Source organism: Anabas testudineus, chromosome 13 (genome assembly GCF_900324465.2).
Source record: "Anabas testudineus chromosome 13, fAnaTes1.2, whole genome shotgun sequence".
In the NCBI taxonomy this organism is placed as follows: Eukaryota; Metazoa; Chordata; class Actinopteri; order Anabantiformes; family Anabantidae; genus Anabas; species Anabas testudineus.
Genome location: NC_046622.1, coordinates 19,725,397 through 19,750,230, shown reverse-complemented (window position 1 = coordinate 19,750,230; position 24,834 = coordinate 19,725,397). Strand labels below are relative to the sequence as shown.

General features: G+C 40.6%; 1 protein-coding gene across 2 annotated transcripts in view; it reads right to left on the bottom strand.

Annotated features, from left to right (window-relative positions):
• Positions 1-4,994: 4,994 nt before the first annotated feature.
• Positions 4,995-24,834, bottom strand: part of LOC113174753 (neprilysin) — a 28,099-nt gene continuing 8,259 nt past the window's right edge. For both annotated transcript variants that reach the window (XM_026378887.1, XM_026378879.1), the window contains exons 5-23: positions 18,179-18,259; positions 17,722-17,817; positions 17,491-17,609; positions 17,245-17,313; positions 16,468-16,602; positions 15,755-15,856; positions 15,511-15,647; positions 15,265-15,358; positions 13,932-14,060; positions 10,970-11,068; positions 10,789-10,866; positions 10,462-10,565; positions 10,102-10,160; positions 9,864-9,983; positions 9,332-9,465; positions 7,585-7,650; positions 7,217-7,312; positions 7,046-7,122; positions 4,995-6,963 (exon numbers count right to left, since the gene is read on the bottom strand). In XM_026378887.1, coding sequence (XP_026234672.1) covers positions 6,864-6,963; positions 7,046-7,122; positions 7,217-7,312; positions 7,585-7,650; positions 9,332-9,465; positions 9,864-9,983; positions 10,102-10,160; positions 10,462-10,565; positions 10,789-10,866; positions 10,970-11,068; positions 13,932-14,060; positions 15,265-15,358; positions 15,511-15,647; positions 15,755-15,856; positions 16,468-16,602; positions 17,245-17,313; positions 17,491-17,609; positions 17,722-17,817; positions 18,179-18,259 — 1,895 coding nt within the window. In that variant the 3' untranslated portion in view covers positions 4,995-6,863. The remainder of the gene's footprint in view (positions 6,964-7,045; positions 7,123-7,216; positions 7,313-7,584; positions 7,651-9,331; positions 9,466-9,863; positions 9,984-10,101; positions 10,161-10,461; positions 10,566-10,788; positions 10,867-10,969; positions 11,069-13,931; positions 14,061-15,264; positions 15,359-15,510; positions 15,648-15,754; positions 15,857-16,467; positions 16,603-17,244; positions 17,314-17,490; positions 17,610-17,721; positions 17,818-18,178; positions 18,260-24,834) is intronic.

Here is a 24,834-nt window from a genome sequence, read left to right as displayed (position 1 = left end):
AACTGATGTTGACCTTGGAGTTTTCTTCTGATTTTGAGCACAGCATAATGCTGTAATCTTGTGATAGACTGGCTCTGCTCAGGGTGTACCCTGCCTCTTGCCCAGTGCCAAACTGGACAGCACCCTAGCAACCCTTACCAGGATGAGCAGTAAAGATAAGGAATGGATCGATAAATAGACCCCCAAAACTCTCTATCCGCTTTTTAAAATAATCCTAATAATCTATTAATATCTTACGGGCTCAGTATAACCGTATCATCTGTTCTAACTGCTCTGCAATGTTATGTTTCTCATTTGATACTATTAGCAACCCTGGACTGCTTTGAACACCATTGATCACCTTGGTAATCCTGCAGATGATATCAATGCAGATGTTTAAAAATATTATCACACCAATTAAATTGCCATCATCAGTTGCTTTGATTGCATTGACTGAGGCATAATTATGCTTCAGCAAGGGAAAACTGCAAGTACCAGCAGGCCAAAAGGTGCATACCATCGATTTGTGTTATAATTAAGCAACCTCTAGCAGGTATAATATTTATGACAGCAGTAGCAGACTCCTGACGATTGAGTATAAAAAGCAACAAATTGTGTGTAGGGATGAGGCCAGAATGGACGTGTGGGCGACAAAACACAGGAGGCAGATAAGAGTTTCCTGTTTCAAACCGACAGTCATTGTTTTTACTTTAATAAGTTGTTAAGAAAAAACACAGACTTTTCAAAAACCTGTTTTTGTGCCTTATCCTTTTCTGCCCCACATTTATCATTATAACTGTGACAATGAATGTCTTGCACATTAGAATGACCTACAGATCTGACTAACAACTAATAGACTGGATCTGCTCAGGGTGTACCCTGCCTCTTTTAACTACAGGAAAATAGTTAAAAAACTGAAGTCTTCCACATGCTGTGTTAATTTAACATCATTAACCAGCCGCAGGCTTCAGTCTTCCAACTGTATGTAGGATTTGTTGAGAAACTGTTACACACACAATTCATTTCAATGTTACAAAGAGCAGTTTAGAAATGCTACTGTCTGGTGTTTGTGCTTATCATAGTAGAGAGATGGCTTTGGTATCATTAAGATAAATAGATGTGTGTGCTGCTGTTGCAGATGATTAGCAGATAGACTGAAGAATCACACACCGACCTGTCTGGAACAGTTTGAACTAATTTTTATTGAAATTTCTCCAGAACTTCTCCAGAACTTGTGATGGTCCTCAGGGATTGATTTCAGGTCCACTGCTTTTTAATCTTACTTGCATATGTGTGAGGTGCCCACTGTGCAAGGCTGTATTCAAGGCTTTCTGCAACCAGCAGGTACAGTAAGTGACCTCATTGTCATCTTTAATTCAGAACCAAACTTTAGGGCTCACACCAAATCTACTTTGTAGAATCTCAGAAATACAGCTACAGCATGTCCATTTCTCTTTCTAGCAACACTGAATCACTAATGCATGCATTTATATCCAGCAGGCTATTGCTATGCTTTCCTACCTGGTCTAGCCAAAAAAAAAAAACGATTCAGAACTCTCCTGCCAAAATGCATCACATTACACCTGTTTCAAAGTCATTGCACTGGTTGTCTGGAGCTTACAATATTAAAATATTGATTTTCTTTACTTTTTATTAAACCAACATCATCTTACACAACTTTAATTGAGGGAATGAGTCGGCTCCACTAGCATCATTCTTTTAGTTAACTTTTGGTGAGGCAACTCTTGTGTTGCAGTTTTTTATGCTTCAAAACAGAGGATCTGAAAGCAGCTGAAACAGTCATTTGATTGATTAATTGAATGCTTGGAGCTCACTGTTTTGCTTGCATTTTCAAAGTGTCAAATCTGACAGGCATACCTCTAGTGTGTTATTTATTAAACAATGTTCTATTTTGTCTTTGCTCACAAAATCAAAACATGCTTTCAATGTAAGTTTTGCATTAAATCCAGAATACCAGTGAGAACAGTGAGGGCATACTAGGACAGAGTGATTCATTTCCCCTTTTTTAGCAGTGCCTTAAAGAGTATTGGTTTTACAGGCAATTACAACTTTTTTTTTTTTTTAAAAACTAAAAATTCAGCCTCTTCAGAATCAGAGTGGTGGTTATCAGTGGCCTTTAACAATGAGCGCGCAGTGAGAGTGCACTTCATAGTGAGAGCTCCCATCAATCAAGTGAGCAGTAGCGTGGTGCCGACTAATTGCCTTTCCGAAACACTTTCCCCATTTCTGTTCCTAATACACGACGTGCACATGTACAGTGTGTGTATACGCACGTGTGCACCTTTGTGCATGTGTTCTCTTTCACTGACATGTGATATGAGCAAACATCCACATACCACTGTGTTTTATATTGCCCTTTTCACACACCTCAGACACCACGCACTGTCCCAAGCACTGCCTCACACACACACACACACACACACTGATAGGCATTCCTGAGACTGCATGCCCAGCCCACCCCCTAGACACACACACACACACACACACCACCGGACCCACTGTAAGGGTCGCCCAAAGTGCACATGAAAGTAAACTGAGTCGTTTTATGACTACAGGGCAACACAGGGGAGCAGAACTTTATACTGAGAACATAAACAGGAGAAGCTCTAGCATGTGTCACCTTCGACTGTCTTTGACTGTCTTCAAGAGAAAAGGTTCACGCATCAAGTGCAGAAGTGTTAATTATGTTTTTCCACTGAGACGCATATTTTCAAATAAGTCTCGTGTCTTATTCTTATGAAGTTTAAGAACCACGCACATCCCCCGTGCTCTGTGTTACCTCAGGATAAAACATAAGCGGGCGTGTAGTGTTCAAAATGCAAAACACTCTATTCAGCCTTCCGCGAACATGCTGAGGTGTTGTAATGTTAGCTGCGATGTGAGCTAGCGTCGCTGCTAATGACGGGGAGGGCGAGAGCACGAGGGAAGTGGTTGGTGTGAACCTTCAGTTATTTGCCAAAGTGCTACAAGCCAGCAAAAGCAAAAAGGGGGAAGCTGATATTGAGCTGAAGACGGCGTTTGAATGGGTCTCCCATTCACTTCAACACTCGCACAGGCTTGTTTTTATTTATTTATTTACTTTTGTGAAGTATAAAGAATACATGCTCATTTGGAAAACATTTAAGAAATATGTGTCACAGTTTTTTTTTTAGTTTTTTTTTTTTTATCTACCGACGTGACTACCACATTTTGTGGATTGTGGAGCTATTCCCCACAAATACCGGTGGTTGGCTCCACCAATCCGAGGTAGATTTGAGTTGTTTGTTGAAAGAATGCGCCATTAACCACTGATGGAACTTTCTCTGTTGTCGTAATATCTTTGAAAAATGCAGACAAATAAAATAAAGGTCACACACTTTCCACCTTACAGTTCGTGTATTTGCACAAGTGTGTTTGCCCTGGCCCGTGCTATGCTCCCCATTCCTCAGGATATTTTTGACACTTGGCTTCAGAGTTTGGATATATTTCGGGTGCTCCTACTCATCACCCATGGCCTATACATCCTGTGGGTCATAATTGTCTTTGGCTCTCTCTTCCACCTCCAAACCCTTTGAAGTGTTTTTTCTTATTTGGTGTTCTTCCCTGACGGTTTACCTCTCCAGTTTCAACCTGGGTACAAGCCTTCCCCATGCCAGGAAATGTGCTTGCCGCTTCATTACAGCATGGGGTATATTTACCAGTGCGCAGCTTGGGAGCTGCCAGTAAGATGGTACACATTCATTAGTTTGCATTGTGCCTTTGACTAACTTCCGTGGGCAGCTACTCCCTCAATACTTAAAGGTCCAATTAGCTCAGATAGAGTTTGAACTAATGCAACCTTTAAATTACCTTTCTTTTTCCTCCTCTGTGGGAATTACAAAATTAAACTAAACCCACACTTTCCTAATTATCTCCTTAAGTCAACAATACTGGATCAGTGAAACCAAATGTAGGAATGTGTGTCCAGAGTTTAACCTTTTAGTAAGAACCTCGTCAGCCGCACTGTGACATTGTTATGCAGTGTCCAATTTAGGTCTAACGTTTAAACCTGCAATATGCAACATCTGGGAATCAGGCTAGCTGTAGTATGTCACACAAAATAATTCCATCCAGGGCATCAAATGCCCGACTGTGAGTCTGTGCCTCAGAGGGCTTTGGCAGCACCTTCACATATTTATATACATTATAGAGCTATTAACAATGTTTTTTTAAAAAAAAGCTGCATTCTGTAACTTTAAAAATGTTTGTTTTTCTCATTTGTGGATCAGCCAGAATGAGGAACATTTCAGACCTCATATAACATTCGTTTGCACCCAGATGTGTTTAGATGCTTGAAAACAACACATGCGCACACACTGCTTCGTAGGATGACTCGCCTGCAGACTCAGACTCCTTTTTTTAAAGATTTATTTTGAGAAAGGGGAAAAAAAGGTTCCTCAATATGATTATCAGTCATTATTATAAAGTATCTAAATACAGGCAACTGAGGTATATCTGTCTTTCTACAGGTGGAGTGTGCGTGTGAGAGAGAGAGAGAGAGATAGAGAGAGAGAGAAAGAAAGCCTGAGGGAGTAAGTGACAGTGACAGAGACAGAAACTTGCACAGACAGTGAAAACAACAAAAGAAAAAACAGGGTAAGCAACACTGTATAAAGGTTGAACATGGAGGGCGTTCAGATAAAGTAGTCTACATAACATACATGGTGCATCTTACACTCAATACTAAAAAGGCTAAAGCAAAATTTCTACAATTAACAACCTTGTATCATAGCCCCAGTTACATTTGATGTAGATAATAAAGCCATATAACATTTGGATCCACTGACTTGATGCAGTCTTCTGCATGCAGAAAATGCAAGATTCCTAAAGTTCCAGCAAAAAGACTCGTCCTCCAGTTCTGTCTTACTTGACTTTTGATACATTGTCTGAAAGATAGGTAATACAGTACAGTGCATTTGTGTGATGAAACTAACAGATCACTGCACTTTTTCCAAGGAATATTTTATAAAATATCCTTTTTTTGTCAAGACACAGATTTAGCTTGAAAGATCAATGTGACTCTCGTATCATTCTTAGCTTAGCAAAAAGACTGGAAACAGGAAAAACAGCTCCCCTGAATCCATACAAAGACTGAGGTGTAAGACATCACATCCTGGAGTCGTGTTGCCACGGTGTAGTTGCCAGGCATCCAGCAGAGACGCCACGAAAGGGTTTTTACACTTGGATTTTTGTACTGATTAAGCAAATGGGATATAATGTGTTAATTAGTGATATTAAGAGGTGCCAGTAGGCAATGCTTTTTTTCTTTTCTTTTACTTTTGGACAGAGTCAGGCCAGCTGTTTCCAGTTATTGAGCTAAGCTAAACTAACTCGGCTGCTCCTTGTAGAATAACAAAAGAAAAGCATCAGTCATTTCATCTGACTCCTGGCAAGAAAGAAAATAATCACATTTGTAATTAGGTTATGCATTTTGATATGCTTCACTCTCTCACCACTACACACGCTCTCACGCAAAGAAGCACAACAGCACGTATAATGCGTACCACAGTATGACAGTAGGCAGTGATCACAATGACTGACAAGTACATCCATATAGACACACAGGAGGTTTTGTGGATGTATAAAAAATGTCTGGTATCTGGAGATTGTCAGCTCAGTGATTCATGACCAGTTTTAATCTTAAAGGCAAAACTTCATTTTGGTTTAATTTGACATACTGCTAATAAGGACCAGCCATCTGCCAACTGCACTTAGACCCTTAGCATTAGATATAGAACAGTATTGTGTAATATGTGTTGCGGGTTAAATACTTTCTGGTTTATTCATCAAAGTAATTCCTGTAATAATTTAGCTAATTTAAATCTATGGTTTAACAAAGAGTAAATTCCAAGTAGATAGTAGCACATATCAGCATGTAGATACAGGCCGAACCAGCTGAGGTTTTGTAAGAGGGATACAATTCAGTCCCACATACAGTACAGTGGTTCAGCCCTGTTATGTGTATATATGTGGGTGGGTGTGTAGTGTCTTCATTTCCCAGTGGATTTGAGCACATTTGTCGGTCTGTCCCTCTCTAGACTGAAACACGTACCGTGGTAAATAAAAGTATGTGAATTTTGAATTTCATGGTTTTCTGCATTAATTCTCATAAAATGTGATCTGATTTTCATCTGAGTCATGAGTAACAACAAATATAATGTGCCTAAAATAATAAAACAATACATTTCTGATCCTCCATGTATCTATTAGGAACAACCATAAAAACCTCATGTGTTCATCACCTGACGTACAGACATTCTCACATTATGCTGAAGAATTTTTTTAATACATAATTTTGCCAATTTTCGCTTAGTGTTAATGTGCTCGTTGCACAACATACAAGTGTTCATGTACTTTTTCCACTCAGGTTTTTATGGTTGTTCTCAATACGATTTCATGACAAATGAACGCAGAAAATCATGAAATTCCATTCCACATACCTTTTCTTCCCATTGTATACATATTGTCGGACTCACAAGTGACAAAGTAAGTAATTAAACTAACATGAAAATTGATTTAAAATACAAAACAGAACAAACATAAGCAGTGATTGTATCCAGTCATTAGCAGAAAAATCAGGCTGATTGAATGAACTACAGTATCAGAGGAGTCGGAGGGACAGTTCTCCGTCTGTTTGTGAGGGTACAGTCGAGCGGTGTCCTCAGAACGAGGTGCATACTGCAGTGTCACTCCATCAGCCCTGGTCCATCTACTAAAGAGTCAAGGGGGAGCTTTCACTTTCCTGTAGCCACCCACGAATGCTGCAACAGTCAGAGGGGAGAGGTACTATAGAGGGAACAGGGATGACCCATATTAGATCAGTCTCCATCCCAGGGGTGTGTGGATCACCACACGCGGCAGATGTTGTCAGGGCTCATGTAGCTGCTCTTGTTGCAGTTGAAAGCTTTGGCAAATTCTGGGAAATTCTGAAGGGATCCTAGCACCCTGGGATAAAACAGAGGAGATTATTGCTGTGTTAGAATGTTACCTTTGATTGAAATGTCCTGTTGTCAAGGCTTGAATTTACCTGAATTTTCCTGGGCTGTGTACATCGACTTTAATGGAGTTAATAGCTTGTTCTGGTCGTTGTGTTCCACACCACACCTGAAAAAGACAGTGATTACCACATACTGCTACAGCTTCCAATTTTCCCATCCATCCATCCATCCATCCATCCAACCAACCAATCATCTAATACCTGAGCAAAGTTTAGGAAAAAGAGCTGATCATGGGAAAGGTCAATGCCAGGCAGTGGTGGTTCCTCTCCATGCTCTTTCACATAGTTCTTGTAGGCCTACAGTAATGACACATGATGTAATGCAATGGTAAGATTAGGGTAAAACAAGCATAGTAAACGAAGCATGTATTTTTATAAATTCTGTTTTGATTGTTCTCACTTAAGCAACTTTAAAACAATTTCTATGTAGCTAATGTGTTAGTCAGTGATGTGATCATATGACATGTCAACTCCTGTTAGGAAGAACAACAACAGACTGAATCACCTCCTCATATCTGTACACTAAGGTTCTTAAACCAAGTTTCCCCCTTTGTTTTCAGCCTGATTACCTGATATGCCTGTCGTATCCCTCCATTGTCAGCAATGTTCTCCCCGAGGGTATTGTTACCGTTTAACTAGAGAAAGGACATAAGGAAAACACAGAGACTGTAAATCTTGTCTGTATGTCAGCAAATCACAAATAGAACTCTTCAGGATACTAGAAATATAGTGGCAAAAATGTATGTGAACTTCGTGGTTTTCTGCTTTAATTTGTCAAAAAAATGTTATTGGATCTTCAAGTTAAAAATAGTCTGATCTTTCATGTCTTTATAAAGAACAACCATAAAAACCTCAAAGACTTATTGGAGTTAGGTGTTAGCTAAGAAAGTAAAGAAAATTAGTTTGGAGGTGTAGACTAGAGCTACTCCAACTGACAAAAACCGCTCTAACTTTTTGAGTTTGGTTCTCACAAAAAGAATAAGCTTATGTGAGCCACACCTCACCAAAAACAGCTATTAGACAATGTACGATCAAGAATAGTTGCTTTACCAAATGCTGGTAAGGGTAACAAAGTGATGTCAAAGACTTTAGAAATTTACAAGTCTATAGTTAGACAAACAATTTACAAATTGACACTTGGGGACTGTGGCTACTCTACTAAGAAGTGGGCGACCAGTCAAAACGACAGCACAACAAACACATGAGGTGAAGAAACAACCATGAGTGACAGCCAAAGATTTGAAGGTATTATTAGAACTGGCTAACATCTGTGTTTATGAGTCTACAGAACGTAAAACATTGAACAACCAGCGTATCTATGGCACAGGAAGCCAATGTTTACTAAAAAGAACATTGCTGCATGTCTGAAGTTTGCCAAAGAGCACAATGACACTGCACAGCAGTATTGGCAAAATGTTTTGTGGACTGATGAAATTAAGATTGAACTATTTGGAAAGAACACACAGCACTACCTCTGGTATAAAAAGAGCACTGCATATCATCATGACAACATCATCCCAACTGTAAAGTATGGTGGAGGAAACCAATTTGAAACCAAAGTGATTTGGCTTTCCTGCATCATGGCCTGGCCAGCTAGCAGTGATTAGGGGAAAGGTGAATTCCTAAGTTTATCAAACACTGAAGCACAACAACAACAGAAGGACTTCAGAAAAACAAAATCCGGCCTAGTCAGAGCCCAGACCTCAACCCAATAGAGATGCTATGAAGTGACTTGAAGAGAGCCACACACATGAGATCTCCATGGAATATGACAGAGCTACTGTGAAGCAGCTCTGCAGGAAGAATGGGCAAAAATTCTTCCTGAACAATGTGCAGGTGTCAAGCACTTATTAATTCCATGGGTTCACATACTTCTTCTATAAAAGATCTGAATTGTTTTGTGTTATTATCTTAGGCACATTATAATTTGACTTAGATGAAGATCAGATCAGACTTTATGTCAAATGAATGCAGAAAACCATAAAATTCCAAAAGGTTTAGCATAGTTTTTCTTGCCACTGTACTTTTCCCAGGGGATAAAAGAAGCATTGTTCAAAGCAATAGAACAGAGCGGGAGAGACGAAGACAGGGAGAGGGATTGATATGTCAACACAAAATATTAAAGACACCTGAAGCAGAGTAGAGATGAGGCTGCAAAACTGGGAGAAAGATAGAAAAATGAAAAATGAATAGGCTGGCAAAAGCAACAGTAAAGCAAAAAGAAGAAGAAAATCAAGATTTATGGTAATATTTGATAAAAATCTGATACATGTACATTAAATTTAAAAAGAAGGACAGAGATCTATTAGGACGTACATGAAGCCCATTCGCCAGGTCCCATGAGAAGTTGCCATACTGGTCAACAATGCACTTGGACAGCTCCAAAAACCTCTGAGTGGAGTCTGGTGTCCACCAGTCCTTCAGGTCACCATCCTTATCATAATTACGCCCTAAAAAAGAGAGGCCAGAAGCATGAAGGGTTGACTGGTTAGAATCAATCAATAAAACAACAATTCTACCCTCAATACCTGTTGTCTTGTTATATGGAAGTGCACTCAAATGTTGCAAGTGATGTTAATTAAACATTTCCATTTCATTCATTTTCATATGTGTCCAGGAGGCTAAATATAAGAACAATACCTGACGTCTTTGAAATTAAGCTTAATAACTTCCCATAACCCAATGAAAGTTAATGCACTGAAAAATAATTAGAAAACTTTTAACCTTTTTTTTTTTTTTTTTTTAGTTGGACCAGTTACAGAGAGGCAAATATTTCCACGTAGAGATCAATGAAGGCGGCCTTTGGAAAGGAAAGCAACAGAAAGCAACAGTGTGAAAAAAATCATACCATTGTCATCAAAGCCATGTGTGATCTCATGACCGATGACCATGCCGATGCCACCATAGTTGAGAGATTTAGTCTGGCCTTTGCTGAAAAAAGGTGGCTGGAGGATACCTGCAGGGAACACTGAGACCAGGGAAAACTAGTTTAGTCTTTACAGAACATTACAAAGCATAACCTGTTGAATCATTGAACACGTGTACTGTATGTTTGCAACTGAATATGTTTGCACATGTGAAAATACCTATTTGGTTTTTGCTGGATGAGTAGAAGGCATTGACAACAGCAGCTCCAGTCACCCACCTGGAGGATTAAAGAACGGTATGGTGAGGTGATCTATAGCGCAACACAATTCACATTCCATAAAAGGCATTAACATCAATCTGTTGTTAATAATACCAAGGCTAATATTAGCGTTCCTGCCGTGCTTGGTGTAGGAGCCTGTGTGGGAAAGCACTGTGCTAAATACAAGATTGTGTTCCACACCATCAGTACCATAATAACAACAAGTAATTTATCATTAGTGATTTACTACACATCTGGAAAAAGTGTGTTTGCTGAACATTGATTTAACCCCCTAACCCTAACCCACAGGGATTCTTACTCCTCTTTGTTGACTTTGACTCTGAGTTTCCGTAGGCGCTTCTTCTGCACATGCTCCAGGTTCTGTAGGATGTTTTCAAAGTACTCCTCTTCACTGTAGTTCAGCTAACGCCAACACACAGCCACAGAAACAGGAGGATTAGCAGTGATGAGAGCTATCAACACCCGTTCATATATTCTCCAGCGAAAGCACGCATAAAGTCAAGAACTGGCCAAGATGTTTTTACAGAACTGATATGCAGGTACAATGAACCCACTTTGTATTCTCCTACGTTTACACAGCGAAAGAAGAAAAAACATTCTCAACTGCATAATTTCGGACACTCACATCTTTGTACTCATTGTTCAGGTATTCATTATCCATGATGTTGTCAGAATACCCGATCCGCTGACGAATAGCTCGGGCCTACAGAAAAGTAGAAGAAAAGAAAAAAATACATCTTAGTCATCACATTTCCCAAAGAACAGACCACATTCCACTGCATCAATCAGTCCATTAGAAGCAATACCTTCTCCTCAGCTGCTTTCTTGGTCTGTGCATCCATCCAGGTCAGGTCATGGAGATTACTAATGAACACTTCCCGGATGTCTTTAATCATCTCCTCCATCTGATGCCCACGCACATACCACACAGGGAGACAGAAGCCAGAAATATTTCACTGATATGTAATGAATGTTTCTCCTCTTACAGTGTGCATCACAACACATGTCAATGTAAATGTTCAGGGTTACACTCCTTCTGACCTTATGTAACATTATAAATAATGTAAGTAAGTAAAGTAATTTTTGTGCAGTTATTATATCATCGGCTGTATGTGTTACTGTAGGTAAAATTGTGTACATTACACCTATTTAATCCAACTTCCTAATAAAAACAGATGCCATGTTTACATATTTAAAATACTGGCATTTAGCTTTAAATGCATTCAACAGTTCTGGGTTTCTGTTGGTAAGATTATCACAATAAATCCAAATGATAAAAGAGGTACATTTGCTATTTTTATTGGGCACATGCAGGCTTTTGGCCCAGAACAAATATTTCTATGTAAGCATATTAGTTTCACATAGCACAGAAGTGGAAGTACTGTAACAGTGTCAAGATATTGACATTTTCCACTTTCATATGCAAATTCCCACAGCGAGTTGCTCTAAAATCCACATCAAAAGATCAGTTCCACCTGGAGTGGAGGTTTAACGTATTGCTCTTGAGTTACAATGTTTACGAGCACGTGCCTACACAACAGAGACAGACGGACTGACGCCATTGTGTTGGCACAGTGTTGTGCAGACCATGTACTGTGCCATGGTCATCAGACAGTAAAAACAAGATTTTTGTCCACAATGAAAGCAAAAACAGATTTTTTTCTTTTCAAAAGTACTGAAATCAATAAACAATGGAGGCAAAGTGGAAGGATGAAAATGTAAAAACTGCTGTGACAACGAAGGTCACCGTACCAGAACCACAGTTGTGGTCTGAGAACACAGCGAGCTGACAAAGGCATTCCAGTGTCTCGTCACATCAACAGACCCGGCGCTAACACACTGCATAACACTGCACTCGGACCACACGCTGTGGTTTGCCACAAGCTTTTCCAAAAACCTTTTAGCATGCAGCATGTGGGTGTGTATGTGAGCTGGCATTGTGTGCATGGATGTTTGTGGTTGTGTGAATGCAGGGTTGTTTGCATGTCAACTGTACGATGATGGTCTGCTTTAGAAATTTCCCATATGAGCACTATTCCACTGTAATACAATTACATTTCCTTGACTCTGTCTCCACATAATAAACAAAATAGTGTTGATGTTCAACACATTTAAGAATTTTAAAATAATATTGGATTGGCTCAATGCATCTAAAAACTGTAAGCCTTGAAGAGATGCAGTGAAAGAAAAAGCAGACTATTTGCTTAATGCACCTAGTTTCAGTACTAGTGTCACTACTGACCATATCTGCTCTCTCTGGATAAAAGGTTGGTATGTGAGACGTGCACTTTTCCAGCTGCAGGTCAACTTGGCACATTTACACACATATACTGTATAATGGTGCTTGGAGGTTTGTGAACTCTCTCTATTTCTGCATTGGATAAATAATTAAACTAATGAGACTAAAGTTACACTTGTTGATGTATTTAATAATTTAAGGTAAAAGATTCAACCATTAATAATTGTGTGTAGCAGTGAATTTATGTGAACCCATAAAATTATCAGTTCATTTGAAGGAGAAAACAGTATCAGGCGTTTCAATCAATAAGGTCCTGCCTTATTTAAAGAAGAGAAATCTGGGTCTTCACTCTCAGAGACTGATGGTTCATTGAAGTGTGTCATGGCTCAAACAAAGCAGATTCCTCAAGACCACAGAAGAAGCGTAGTTGTTGCTCAATAGGCTTTAAAGCTGCCCTAAAACTGTTTGCTCAAGACCATGTGGATAAGCCAGGAGCCTACTGGAAAAAAACTGGGAGCGGGCCAGTATCATGACTTGGTTCTACTTTGCTGCCTCTGGACCATGATGGCTTCTCATCACAGATAAGGATTTGAAATGTGAAGGTATTCATCTATGAACTGAAACTCAACAGCGAAGTGGATCATGCAGCAAGTGAATCGCCAAATCCTGCCAAAACCTTCAGGACCTGAAGAAGACAGTTCATGCAAAGAAGCGATACAACATCCCTCAGTTGCAGAAACAGAGAAAAATCTAAAGAGTTCACAAACCACCACTGTGCAGTACTTACAGTATGGTCATGTATTTGTGGGAGAGAGGTTTTCATATGTACTAGTACGCTCAGAAGAGGTGCGCGTCGCTTTTCACATACACAATCACTCACAGACACATTTGCACAGGGTGCGATGCAAGATCCACATGCTAGAGTAGGCAGAGATCCAGAAGATGACAGTGTGTGAGACACTCTGCATTACGACAGATGCACACGGTCACACACGCAATCTGACTCACACACCGACAGTCATGGGGCCAAAAGTATGCACATACATACACACACGCAAATAGAGTTGAGATTTATAGTGTGGGCGGTGTGGGCATGATAACAAGGAGACTTTGTTCAGTTGCTTTCAATGGTGCAAGCAAAAACAAAAAATCCAGCACTGTGGTGCAGACACAAGACACAAAGGTGACAACAACACTGGTGAGTAAGAGACAAAAATACACTAAGTGGGATGTTCCTGAAACACATGTTCTCATACTGTATGTACTGGTGATGGAGGATTAAATGATTTATATAGATACAGATAGAAGAACACAGGAAGGCATGATAGAGCAGCTGTGGTAAAATATCGAGATTCAACGGTTCTCACATTCCCTTACAATCATTATGATACTTAACTAGCTGCTGCGTTAATAAGCAGAAAACATATCATTCAGTTATGTATGGTGCTAACTGTACATAATAATAAAGACGTTTCTCCTGATACTTGTATTAGTGTTTCGTCTTGCGCTACACTCCGCTATCTACTGACCAGTTCTTTGCTCTTTTCCGAGAAAGCCTCCTGCACATACAGTCGTCCGACAGCGTTGTCCATGTTGTTGTTGACGTAAAGTGCACACTGTCGCCACACTGCTGCCTCTGACGTTGTACCAGACAGAGCCTGCAGGGAAAGTAACGAGGCACAGATCAATTAGAGATGCAGGATAAACCACTCAGCACATTGGTTAAAGAGGCTCATGGCCATTCTTTATTTGCACCTTCATTATGCATTACCATTACACTTAGGACTTTAAGAAATAGGGCAGGAGGGAAATGATTAGATTAAGAGGAGGGTGAGAGTTTTAAAAGTGGAAATATATGAATGGAGCCAAGTGTGACCATCTAGTTGCTTTTAGCGCCCGGCTGATTGGCTGCTATTTTTGGTAATTAAAAACTGCAGAATAGAATAATTTAAGAGGTCCTACATTGTGTTACTCATCGAGGCACCAACGTGTTTATTTTTAGAAATACTAGCAGCATGGCTGCAGGGATGACTGTATAACTCAGTTAGGAATGGCTCAACCATTGGACTGTTATAGGGTTTTTTTTTCAGGTATTCATGGTCCCCAGAAGATGAATCCTACTAATTAAAGGTGTTGACTGTTAATAGTTGACATTTTGAGTATTTCCTGAATTGTCTTGACACTTGTTGCATAATAACTTGTAATTATTATTATTACAGGATATAGGTAAAGATTTTCATATGACTAACCCCAACCCTTCATCTTAACATAGATGACCCTTTAATCTTGTCACAACCCAAGGCTGTGAGGGACAGGACAGGCTGTCTATTTAGGCCAAAGATTTGTGTCCATACGTACTATCTGCAGTCCTAGAGCACCAACTGTGCATGTTCCAGAAAAATAAACCAGCCTCTTGTTTCATACATCAAAAGGTACTGTATGTAATGTTTATTTCAACGTTCTTGACGCTGTTCTCGTGAAGCAGTTACACAGGCGGTTGCATTTCTTTCCCTTCTTCACATTATTCAGGCAAATACACCAAACAAAAGAGAGCTCTGTCTCACTGCTGTGACTGTCCAGTTACCGTCATGTCTTGTACTGTCTTACTGTGTAAGATGTGCCCTTCTGCATATCCTCAATTGAAACATGAATAAAAACATGTGGATGCCTGCAGTGTGGAAATAGATGCACAATACTTACAGTATGTTGGTCACAACAAAATTAACTAGCTAATCAAGCCTGTCTCATTCTGTATTTTGTTGTTGACTTGTCGTTTAAATTGTAACACCGGTACATATTTCACATTCAATATTGTGTTTATCCACAGAGACGTTTATTGTCAGGTGTATGTTGTAGGTGTACCATGCGAAAGGCTTTCCTGGTGTCCCTGTAAGCTCTGCTCAGGCCCACGACCATGTTCATGGCAAAACGCCACACCATGTAGTTCTGCAGATCCCTGTGAGGAGAGGAAGAATGGAGAACACAAAGACTTCCTTACTCACACCAAGCTGTGAAAGATCGGTAATCAGTGAGCAGCTGTTTTCAGGTCATGTTGTGCACTCCCACCCCCACAAACAAGCTATCATACACAAACAAACACGCACACACCTCTTGGTGTATCTGGCCAAAACGAGGTTGAGTCTTCTATAATAGTTGGGGGAGTAGTTTATGACCCTCTCCGTGTCAGGAACACTGATGTTCACTGTGTCCATTATCTTAGCTGTGAAGTAGCTCCAGTTAAATACCTTCAGGACATGTCCAAGCACAGGCAAAGAGGAGAAAAGAAATGTTATAAAAAAGAAATAAGGTGAAAAAAATAAACAACACATTCTTAGAGTTACTTTATTTTTACCTTTGATTCAACCTCGAGGGTGAAGTTAGCGTTCAGATCTCCCAGTTCCATCTTGTTGTAAAGCAATACTGGGTTGTTGCGGTCCTCTGGAGTATCAGTAGCCTGGAGAGAACAAGACAGAGAAGCTGAACATCAGGAACGCTGTCACAACACAATCCTCCTGTTTCCTGGCACACGTGTACAACTGCAGTGAGCAGTCGGCAGCAGAACACGCATTTGAGTCTCAGGAGGCTTCAGGTCTGTAAATGTCAGAGCTCGCACGCCTGGACTGCCTTGTAAAAGCCAGCAGTCTAGTGGGGGGGAAGTGAAGCGTGGCAGCGAGCAGAACGGAGTGCCACTGAATGACAAACGTGGACTGGGAAACCTGTTGATGTCTGAGAAGAGTTGTTTTGTAGGGATCAGGCTGGTTAACAGCTTGTTTTACGCAGCAGCTGCTCCTGACTGGAGCCACAGATACACAGGGAGGAGAGAGGTTTGGGCGACAAACGGCGGAGTGGAAGGTCATACTGTCAAAAGTTGTTTTCTCTCACACAAACCTCCTGTTGTGTGAAGCTGAGATAGAAGATTAGATTTGCATCGCTGCTGGAAAACACGGCCTCCTGCTGACGGGTCCTCAAAAAGCCGCACTTTTTTAGAAACTAGACGAACTTCTCAGTTCTCACTAACGACTTAGACATCTGTCAGGAGAATGCAGCGTGTGAATGTGCGCTTACGTTGGCGATGTCCCTCTCCAGGTCCATAACTCGCGTCACCTCCTCTTTGATGCGGGTTTCATTGATGGCAAGGCTCCGGTCAGTGCGGATCAGCTTAGCCAGGTCAATCATGAACTGCTCGTAGGCCCGACATGCCTGTCAAACACACATGTTGATTTTACTTAACAGGAAGGAAAGGAGGTCACTGGACTTAATTTAGCAAATGACCAAAAACCGGAGGTGACAGCATGCACAGATACACACACACACACACACACACACACACACACACGCTCAGCCCTCCCTCCAAGCTTAGTGCAGCTAAGTGCTGCTTTCTGCATATCAATCACAAGTCCACGGCAACGTGTAAAGTAAAACCAGAGCACAGGATGTCTGCTGCAAACACACACATCTGGTCCGGATTGAAGCACAAGCAGATCTGTTTTGTTTTGCCTCTTTGATTTTAATCATCATTTACTGCCTCAGAGGACATTACTATTTATTATATACACACATGCTCATAAAGCTTGTAAGCGTACACATAAATACCAATCTAACGCAGGTACTGATGTTGCAGCTAGATGCCCTCATCATTTGTTAGGTGTCCTGTTTTCCAGAGCAAACTCCGGGAGACATGGAATTCAGACTTAGTGGCCCATGTGAGCACAGTTTGAGCCAGAGCTAAACAAACAGGTTTTCATTGTGCTATGGTTGAAAGCCTTAATTATATTAAAAGCATGTGTGTGTGTGTGTGTGTGTGTGTGTGTGTATGTGTGTGTGAATTTAAGCCTACATTACCTCTGCGTAGGGTCCAGTGCAAGCGTAGTAATCTCTGGACAAGAGGCCGAGGCTTGACTGCTGGTCAAACTGGCAAAGAAGAAGACGAGAAAACATTTACTGTAGAAGTCAAAGTGAAGAAATCGGTGGGTGGTTATTTTCAAGTGTGTGTGTGTGTGTGTGTTTACATTCATACACACTGTTCTCTTAATGTGTGTATGAATGTGGATTTTTTTTTTTTTTTTTTTGCTACAGTTGCACACCTACATGAATGATGTGCGAATTGGAGTCTCTGTCATCAGTGCCAACAAAAAAGTTAACCAAAAGTTGAGTTCCGTATTTTTCATTCAGCCTGGCGACGACGTCCTCCAGCCTCCACGTTTTGCCTAAACCACAGAGATGGGGCGAATTGGAATTTGAAATAAGGCACAGCCTGTACGGTATAGTCCACCCACTGTGTGTGATTGTACGAAAGAACAGAAGAAGAGAATACTCCACCGTAGTTGATTTCCCAGTTGTCCACAGCGATGGGCCACTCAAACACATCAGGCAGCATGTCAAGCAGAGGAGCCCCTCCTCTGAGCTCAATTAAGCCTTGAATGAAGATACAAACAGGGGAAAAGCTGGTTTGAGAAGTGTAAACTTTGCCTTGTTATACAAGAATTTTCTATCTGCAAATTAGGGCACAATAGAGGAGGTTATTTGACTATTGAGCCAAAATGCTTTTGAACCAGTCATGTGCACCTAAAGCTGCAAGGCTAAAAGACAATTATTACATTAATATAACTTTTATTTACTTGAGTTGAAACTAATCCAATTGATACAAAATGTCATAGTTTCATAACTCTTGGACAATTAAATAAACTGGTCGACAAACACATTATGACATTGAGAAAAATGCTCCCAAAAGAAAAACACCAAAGTAACTGTTGACATCTGATGCCTGCTGACTCACTCTCATTGGTACAGGACTTGTACAGGGTCTTAGCTTTGGTGAGAGCAGTGGCTTCCCGCTCGTCTGTTTTTTCAAGGACACCTACAAACAGAGCAGAGAAACACAGCAAAGCATGAAGGAGAGAAACGCAGGAGGAATGAGTGAAGATGTGCTAATGTGGACAGAGGGAAGGGGGGAATGAGCGAGGGGCGGAAATAACCGCAGGTACATTGAAGGTTTTTTTTTTCTTTTTTACATTTTTGTGGTTACAAAATAAAATCCAGCTGCTGTCCACATGCGTTTAATCATTGTAACTAAACCGTGTTGTCTGTCCTCATGTCAGAAGATGCCTTCAAACCAAAAGTAATGACTTCAAAAGCAAATAATAGCAGCCAGTGACAAAGCAGACAATATGAAATTATTCAAAGGGAGAAAATGTTAACACGTTGTTAATGGATTTAAAGGGAAAAAAGCTGTCATGTACAAACACGTTCTATGAAGCTGACGGAAAACAAATGCTTGTTCTCCTCAGCTGTAACCTTTTCAGATGACAGCTGTACATCTTGACTAGATTAAATGGAATTATGTTGAGAGGATATTAAAAGTTTGCAGGATTCGTTTTGTAGATTTGTAGGATTTTTGGTGTGTGTGTGTGTGTTATTTGTTTAAGAGGTCAGTGCTGTCACATAAACTACAAATTAGAATAGTCATATACAAGGCTTATGATCTCATTGTTGGAAAGTCATGTCAGCAAAAGGTAGAAGGAGCAGCAAAGCTAAAGGTGCGGCCGGAAAAAAGGCCGATTGAAAACAAGAGTGAACACTAGCGCTCGTTTTATTGAGTCTTCAACACCTGTTGTGGGCATACTGATGTCAGGAAACTCAGCCCGAGGCTAGACAGTGTTCTAGCTAGACAGCTAATCAAAATGAGTGAAGTGCTGGGGTGTAAACTTGTTCAACTGAGGGGGAGGAGAATGGGACCAACAATACAGTTCTGCTGTGTTGCCTCCAGGTGCCAAGTTACAGTACGCAGTACATATTGTGGCTTCAAAGTGCAACCATTCCTACAGAACACAAGGGTGAGCTTAAATAAACTCAGCTCATCAAGGTTCAAGCGTACGCCCACACAGTAATTTAGGCGTTCACTGAAAATCATTGTGACAGTGTTAGACAGTCTGTGTGCACTGTCCTCACACCTACTCAACAGGTATAGATTAGATAGATAGATAGATAAATAGATAGATAGATAGATTTTCTGGATGTTTTGTGTCCCCTGATATTTGAGAAATGTGGCTTATTACTATAAAGCGTGTAGATTCATGATGTGTGTGGCTCTTAAAAAGAAATTTGCATCAAGCAAATTTAATAATGCAGCATATAGAAAAAAAAAGATACTATAAAAACATATACGGTACATCTATATATCTGGATATGTGTCCTCTACATCCAATTTTGTATGCTAATTTAGAAGGAAGGCATAAAGGAACTTTTTATAAAGTGTTTTTATGAATTTCACAGGTAAAGTGACTTTAGAAGCACATTTACTTTTATATCTAATGGTATTTCATTTGTATGCACACTTAATGCAAGATGTGCTATGAATTTGTTATCATATTTCTATTCCAACCATAGGTGGTGCAAAAATAGCTCAAGGTACTTTTCTCATGGATACACATGAGTTATGATTATTTTATAAATAATCACATTTACAGTATCCTTTTTTTTAAACACTTGCTGTTAAAAGGTAGTCGGTTTGCTTGTTGACACTTATTTTCATTAGTCTGTGCGCTCTCTGATGACTTGAACTGAACTCATTTGTGGTTGAGAGGCAGTTATTTTATTGAATGCTTCTGGGCTTCACCGAGTGTAATGTAATGCAGACTTGCCTAAAATGCAGTTGAGACAAAAGCATTGCAAGTTAATATTAGTTTAAAAGGAAGCCATCCCTGAGCTGCAGTTAAACAGCAAATAAATGCAGGCTACCATATGTCTAACTGATGCTGTGTGTGTGTGTGTGTGTACCTGTGCTATGGACGTGGGGAGAGAGAGGGGGATACTGAGAAGCGTGTGAGTGTGTGGGTGCGCAGCCTTGGCGCTGGCCCTTTGGGCTCCCATGCCTAGAGCCCCTCAGTCTCATAATCCGTCTGTTTATTTTATGTGTTTCCATGACATGCCTGTGCCCACATTGCAGAAAATGCTAATTAAGTTAATAGATAAGGGAGTTGAACTGAGAGCTCTTACATGACTGTTTGTCTGCACTAATATTTCCAAGCAGTGCTTCATTGGGGTGAGTTTCGAACTTGTAAAATCATATAAATCTTAATTAGCAGTAGCGTCTCTGTATTCACAAAGCTGCCATTTGTTGACATCTACCAAGTCAAGGTACTTATGTCGGGCTGTACCAGCTGCTCAAGATCCTTAAGAAGACAATGAATACAACTGAACATGTCTGAAACTAATTCTGCTGCAAAACTAAGCCACAATGATTAGGCTCGGTTCAGTGTTCAAGAAGACGGCAACAACCTTTTTATGTCTGCAGCTTCCATAGTGTGAAATGTAATTTAGAGGCGTCAGTTTAGAGGAGCCGTGGATGTCAAGATGAGATCAAGAAGACCAAGAAAAATCTCAAGGACGTTTCAGCAGACTCAGAAGTGCTGGTGCACAGAGATCCACTGTGCAGCGATGCCGGCACAAACAAGACCTTCTTCATAAGGAAGAGTCAGGAAGAGAAAACCCTACCAGCATCGTCACCGTAATCACCACCATCAGAAGGGCGCAGCAGACTACAAGCCCCGTGTATTCTGGAAACAAGTGTATTAGTGTATTAAAATAGAACTCCTTTGGTCCCAATCAGCAAAAGGTATTTTTGGAGAGGAAAAGGAGCAGCAAGAGAAAAAAACATCTTGCCGACTGCTAAGCGTTGGAGTTGTGTCGCAGGTAGTGGAGGATGACACACTGGCAGGGTAGAGGGAAATCTGGAGCATCACAACATTTGCAAACCACACCTCGACATCTACCCTGAGCTACATCAAGGTCAATTATTAACAGTTAGTTGCAGCGTGGAAGCAACAATTCACCATTTGACAGAGGTTTACTGTACTATTTCCTTCTATTTCTATAAGCTGGGAAGTAGAAGTAATATTTCCTACTATGTCTTGCTGGGAGTAGTTAGGCAGCCAGTGAAGGCTCCTTAAAATTAATGACCCTATCCTAGAAACGGTCTGGTGGATATCCCTCACAAAATGGCACACTGTTGTTTTTTGCTCTGTAATTACACTAACGTTCAGGATCCAAGACGGCGTGTTCATTTGTGAAATTTAGATGCGCTCGTAGGCGGATTCTCTCAGGATCAATACAGGAAAGAGGATGGATCTGAAATTACCCAAGCAGCCGACAGGAAACTCTCCCCGGAGTCCAACAAGACATCACTCACGTCACAGTGAGTTGGGATCAAAAGATAAAGATGAAGAATATTCGTTTTTTCTTTCTTTATCTTTATTTTTTTCTGGAACTTACTGACAAACTAATCACAATAATGACAAGTAGATAAAGCATTCGAATATTTGAGGCGTGGTTTATCCCTTTATTTAATCTCTCATTTTATTTGATGTCATATGAGCTCATGGTGTCTTACACCACCTTACACCTTAATACATCAGTTCAGTTCGTGCATAATTCATATAAACCCCCTCTTCCCACTCTCATACTTAATAGAACCCACATATTTTACATTTAATTCAATATTGTTTTTAATTATTTTCATCTGCTCGGTGTTTTGATTCCTTCCCTTCTCTTACTCAAACCCTCGCTTGACTGCTTTTCATTTCATCCTCTTTCCACCCTTTCATTTTTCTAATCCTCCCATTTTCTCATTATCATGTGTGAACTATTTATGTGCTCATTTAATCTTAATGAAGTCCCGAGATGGGGACCCTTCACAGGGCGCTTCCTGCAAAAGGGCACAGATCATGTGTGTGTGATTGGATTACTGTCTGCCTGGTGCTAATGTTTAACCACAGCAAAGGTTTACCCTCTCACTCTCTCTCTCTCACACACACACACACACACACACACTCTCTCTCTCTCTCTCTCTGGCCTCTTGTGTGTGCGTGTGCTTGGATTTATTTGAGAATGGATTTTGTGCCACCTGATGTTTGTTTGAGACATCACGTCAATTTGAAGCCAACCACTCAGCATGATACTGAATCCAAATTTTGAGTTTTTCCTCCCTGCATTGCCATTTTATCCTTGACTGCCTCTGTTGACTGCACTGTTCGGAGTTGTTTTGCTTCCAATTGATCATACATACATGCATACATTACAAGCTACAGAGCTATAGATGAATCTGAATTCAAATATGTTGATGCTATTTGATGGTCTCAGTGAGCAACTATAAGCTTTTTGCAGTTTTTTCTCTGATTTGCAAATATATCAGACAGGAAACATTTTTTACATATTAGAGCCCTCTGCAATAACATAAAACATGATTTCCCACACTGCCCAGATACTAAATGATGATTAGAAACTATGTAAACCTATAGAAAAGTAAAAAAAAACTTGCAGAGACTCATCCCACATGTCATCACACTGAGTGTGTATTCTTAGTCCGCTCCTGGACTCCTGGAGTTTTTCATCTAGACACAGAGGGATATTTTAATATAAGGAAGGCAGAAGGAAATTTAATACCATTCACAAATACTGTATGCACTCCCAAACTCGAACCATGTGAAGCAAGGAGTAAGTTGCAGAAGTACCTTCAATGTACAGGTAGCAAATGGACGTATATGTTCCACATGCAAAGAAAAAACCCACTGAATTTGGGCAGCTCTTGTATTTTCCACTACACCTCTCATATATATATATATATATATATATATATATATGTATATATACATATCGATTTTGTCATTTACTGAGAGCCATGCTGTCAGTCAGAGTAATGCCCCTTGGCTGGTCTTACTGTATACAAAAGATCAGTTTGCTGTGTTCCAGTGAAACAGCTAACAGAGGAGATTATTACCTTAGAGGAGGTCCAAACCTTGCCTCTTAGTCATAGGCATCCTAGCTGGCAAAAACCTATTCAATTCAGGATTTTTTATTCGATCTATTTTTGTTGGCCGAGGATTATGGCATTAAAATTCATATTATTTTACTTGGACACAAAACTCTGGTCAGCTATCTTTATTTGATATGTTTATGAGAAATACAATATTTATGCTGTGGTGCAGGGGCTCGGACTGGAATTTAGATACGGCAGAGGTCGCACGAGCCAGCTGTTGAGCTTAAACGTTTTCTCGTGATCTCTTTTGTTTGACGTGACTTCTGTTTCGATGACTTGTTATCGCAGCACAAACATTCAGACAGCGAGCGTCGGTGCTGTCCTGGGTTTCTCTCTGCACAGTGAGCTTTAGGGATGGCGACACCAGCAAGAAGCGCCTCGTGTAATGTAGAAGGGCAGCAGTGTGCTCGCACTCATAGAAGTCACATGCACGTGCTCATGCACGGATGGACAAACGCACATAGGGCTTAGCTTGGAGACGGCTACCACATGCTGTTTCACATTTCCTGACCTATGGTCAAAGGTTTTCTCAACACACCTTCCTCCCCTGACTTCAGAGATCTTTATTTCAAAGCCTCCCTCCTGGTCTGTGAGTATCTCTTCTTCTGTCATTCACACCCTTTTGTCTTTCATTTCACCTTTTTTTTTTTATTCTCTTCCTTTTCCTGTTGTCGTATTTCTCTCCTTCAAACGATAAACTAGTTAGTGATTAAAATGCTCACAGTCAGTTGGGCAAATTATTGCACAGTATGCCACACCTGGCTAGGGGGAAGTGGAAAACACGCACGTGCACACACTGCTGTGGTCACAACCAGGATAAAGATCCTCATTATGAATCATTTATGACCTTTTACAGCAGCAGAGAACAATCCAAGCAACAAGCAGCAACAAGCAGCATTTACAAGCAGCCACAAATCTACACAGCTGTTCGCGCACATACACGTGCATGACTGCTTTTTTTTTTTTTCTTTTTTATTGTTGTCATGTAGCCTAGGGCAATGCGGTGGCCAGGTGTTTTCAGGCCCCCGCAGCTGTTGACAGGAAAAAGACCTGTCCATCAGCGAGCGGTAAAATCTTAGCAGGCGGCTTTGGGAACAGAGGTCGCGTGTTTGGTGTCACTTCCAGAACAGAGGTCACAGCACTGCCGGGGCCTACACCTTGACACGCATCAGTCATTAAGAAAAGGTTTAACTCGAGAGCTGGTGCATTACAGTTGCTAATGTAAGTGTTTAAAACAGCAAAATGCACAAGTGCCTCAGGCTGATGCATGAAGAACAATCTTAAACACACGACACTCTCGTTCCACCTAACGCACACGCAAAGCAAACCTAAACATGTGCGCTTTCGGTACAGTCTGAGACATTCCAACTCTGACTGGAAAGCCAGACAGCGTGAAAGAATGAGCACAACACTCATGGCGCTTGGAGGGGATTTGAGCTGTCAGATGATTGGGACCAGTTCTGTGGATGTTCCATTGGCTTCTGTGGTAAACACAGCGTTTAGAGTCAAAGCAGTCGAGTCAATGATTCCTAATCATCAACCGCTGCACTTTGCCCAAAATGTGCTTATTAATTAAAGAAGAGGATTTTTGTTTTTTGTCTCCTCTCTCTCTTTTGACA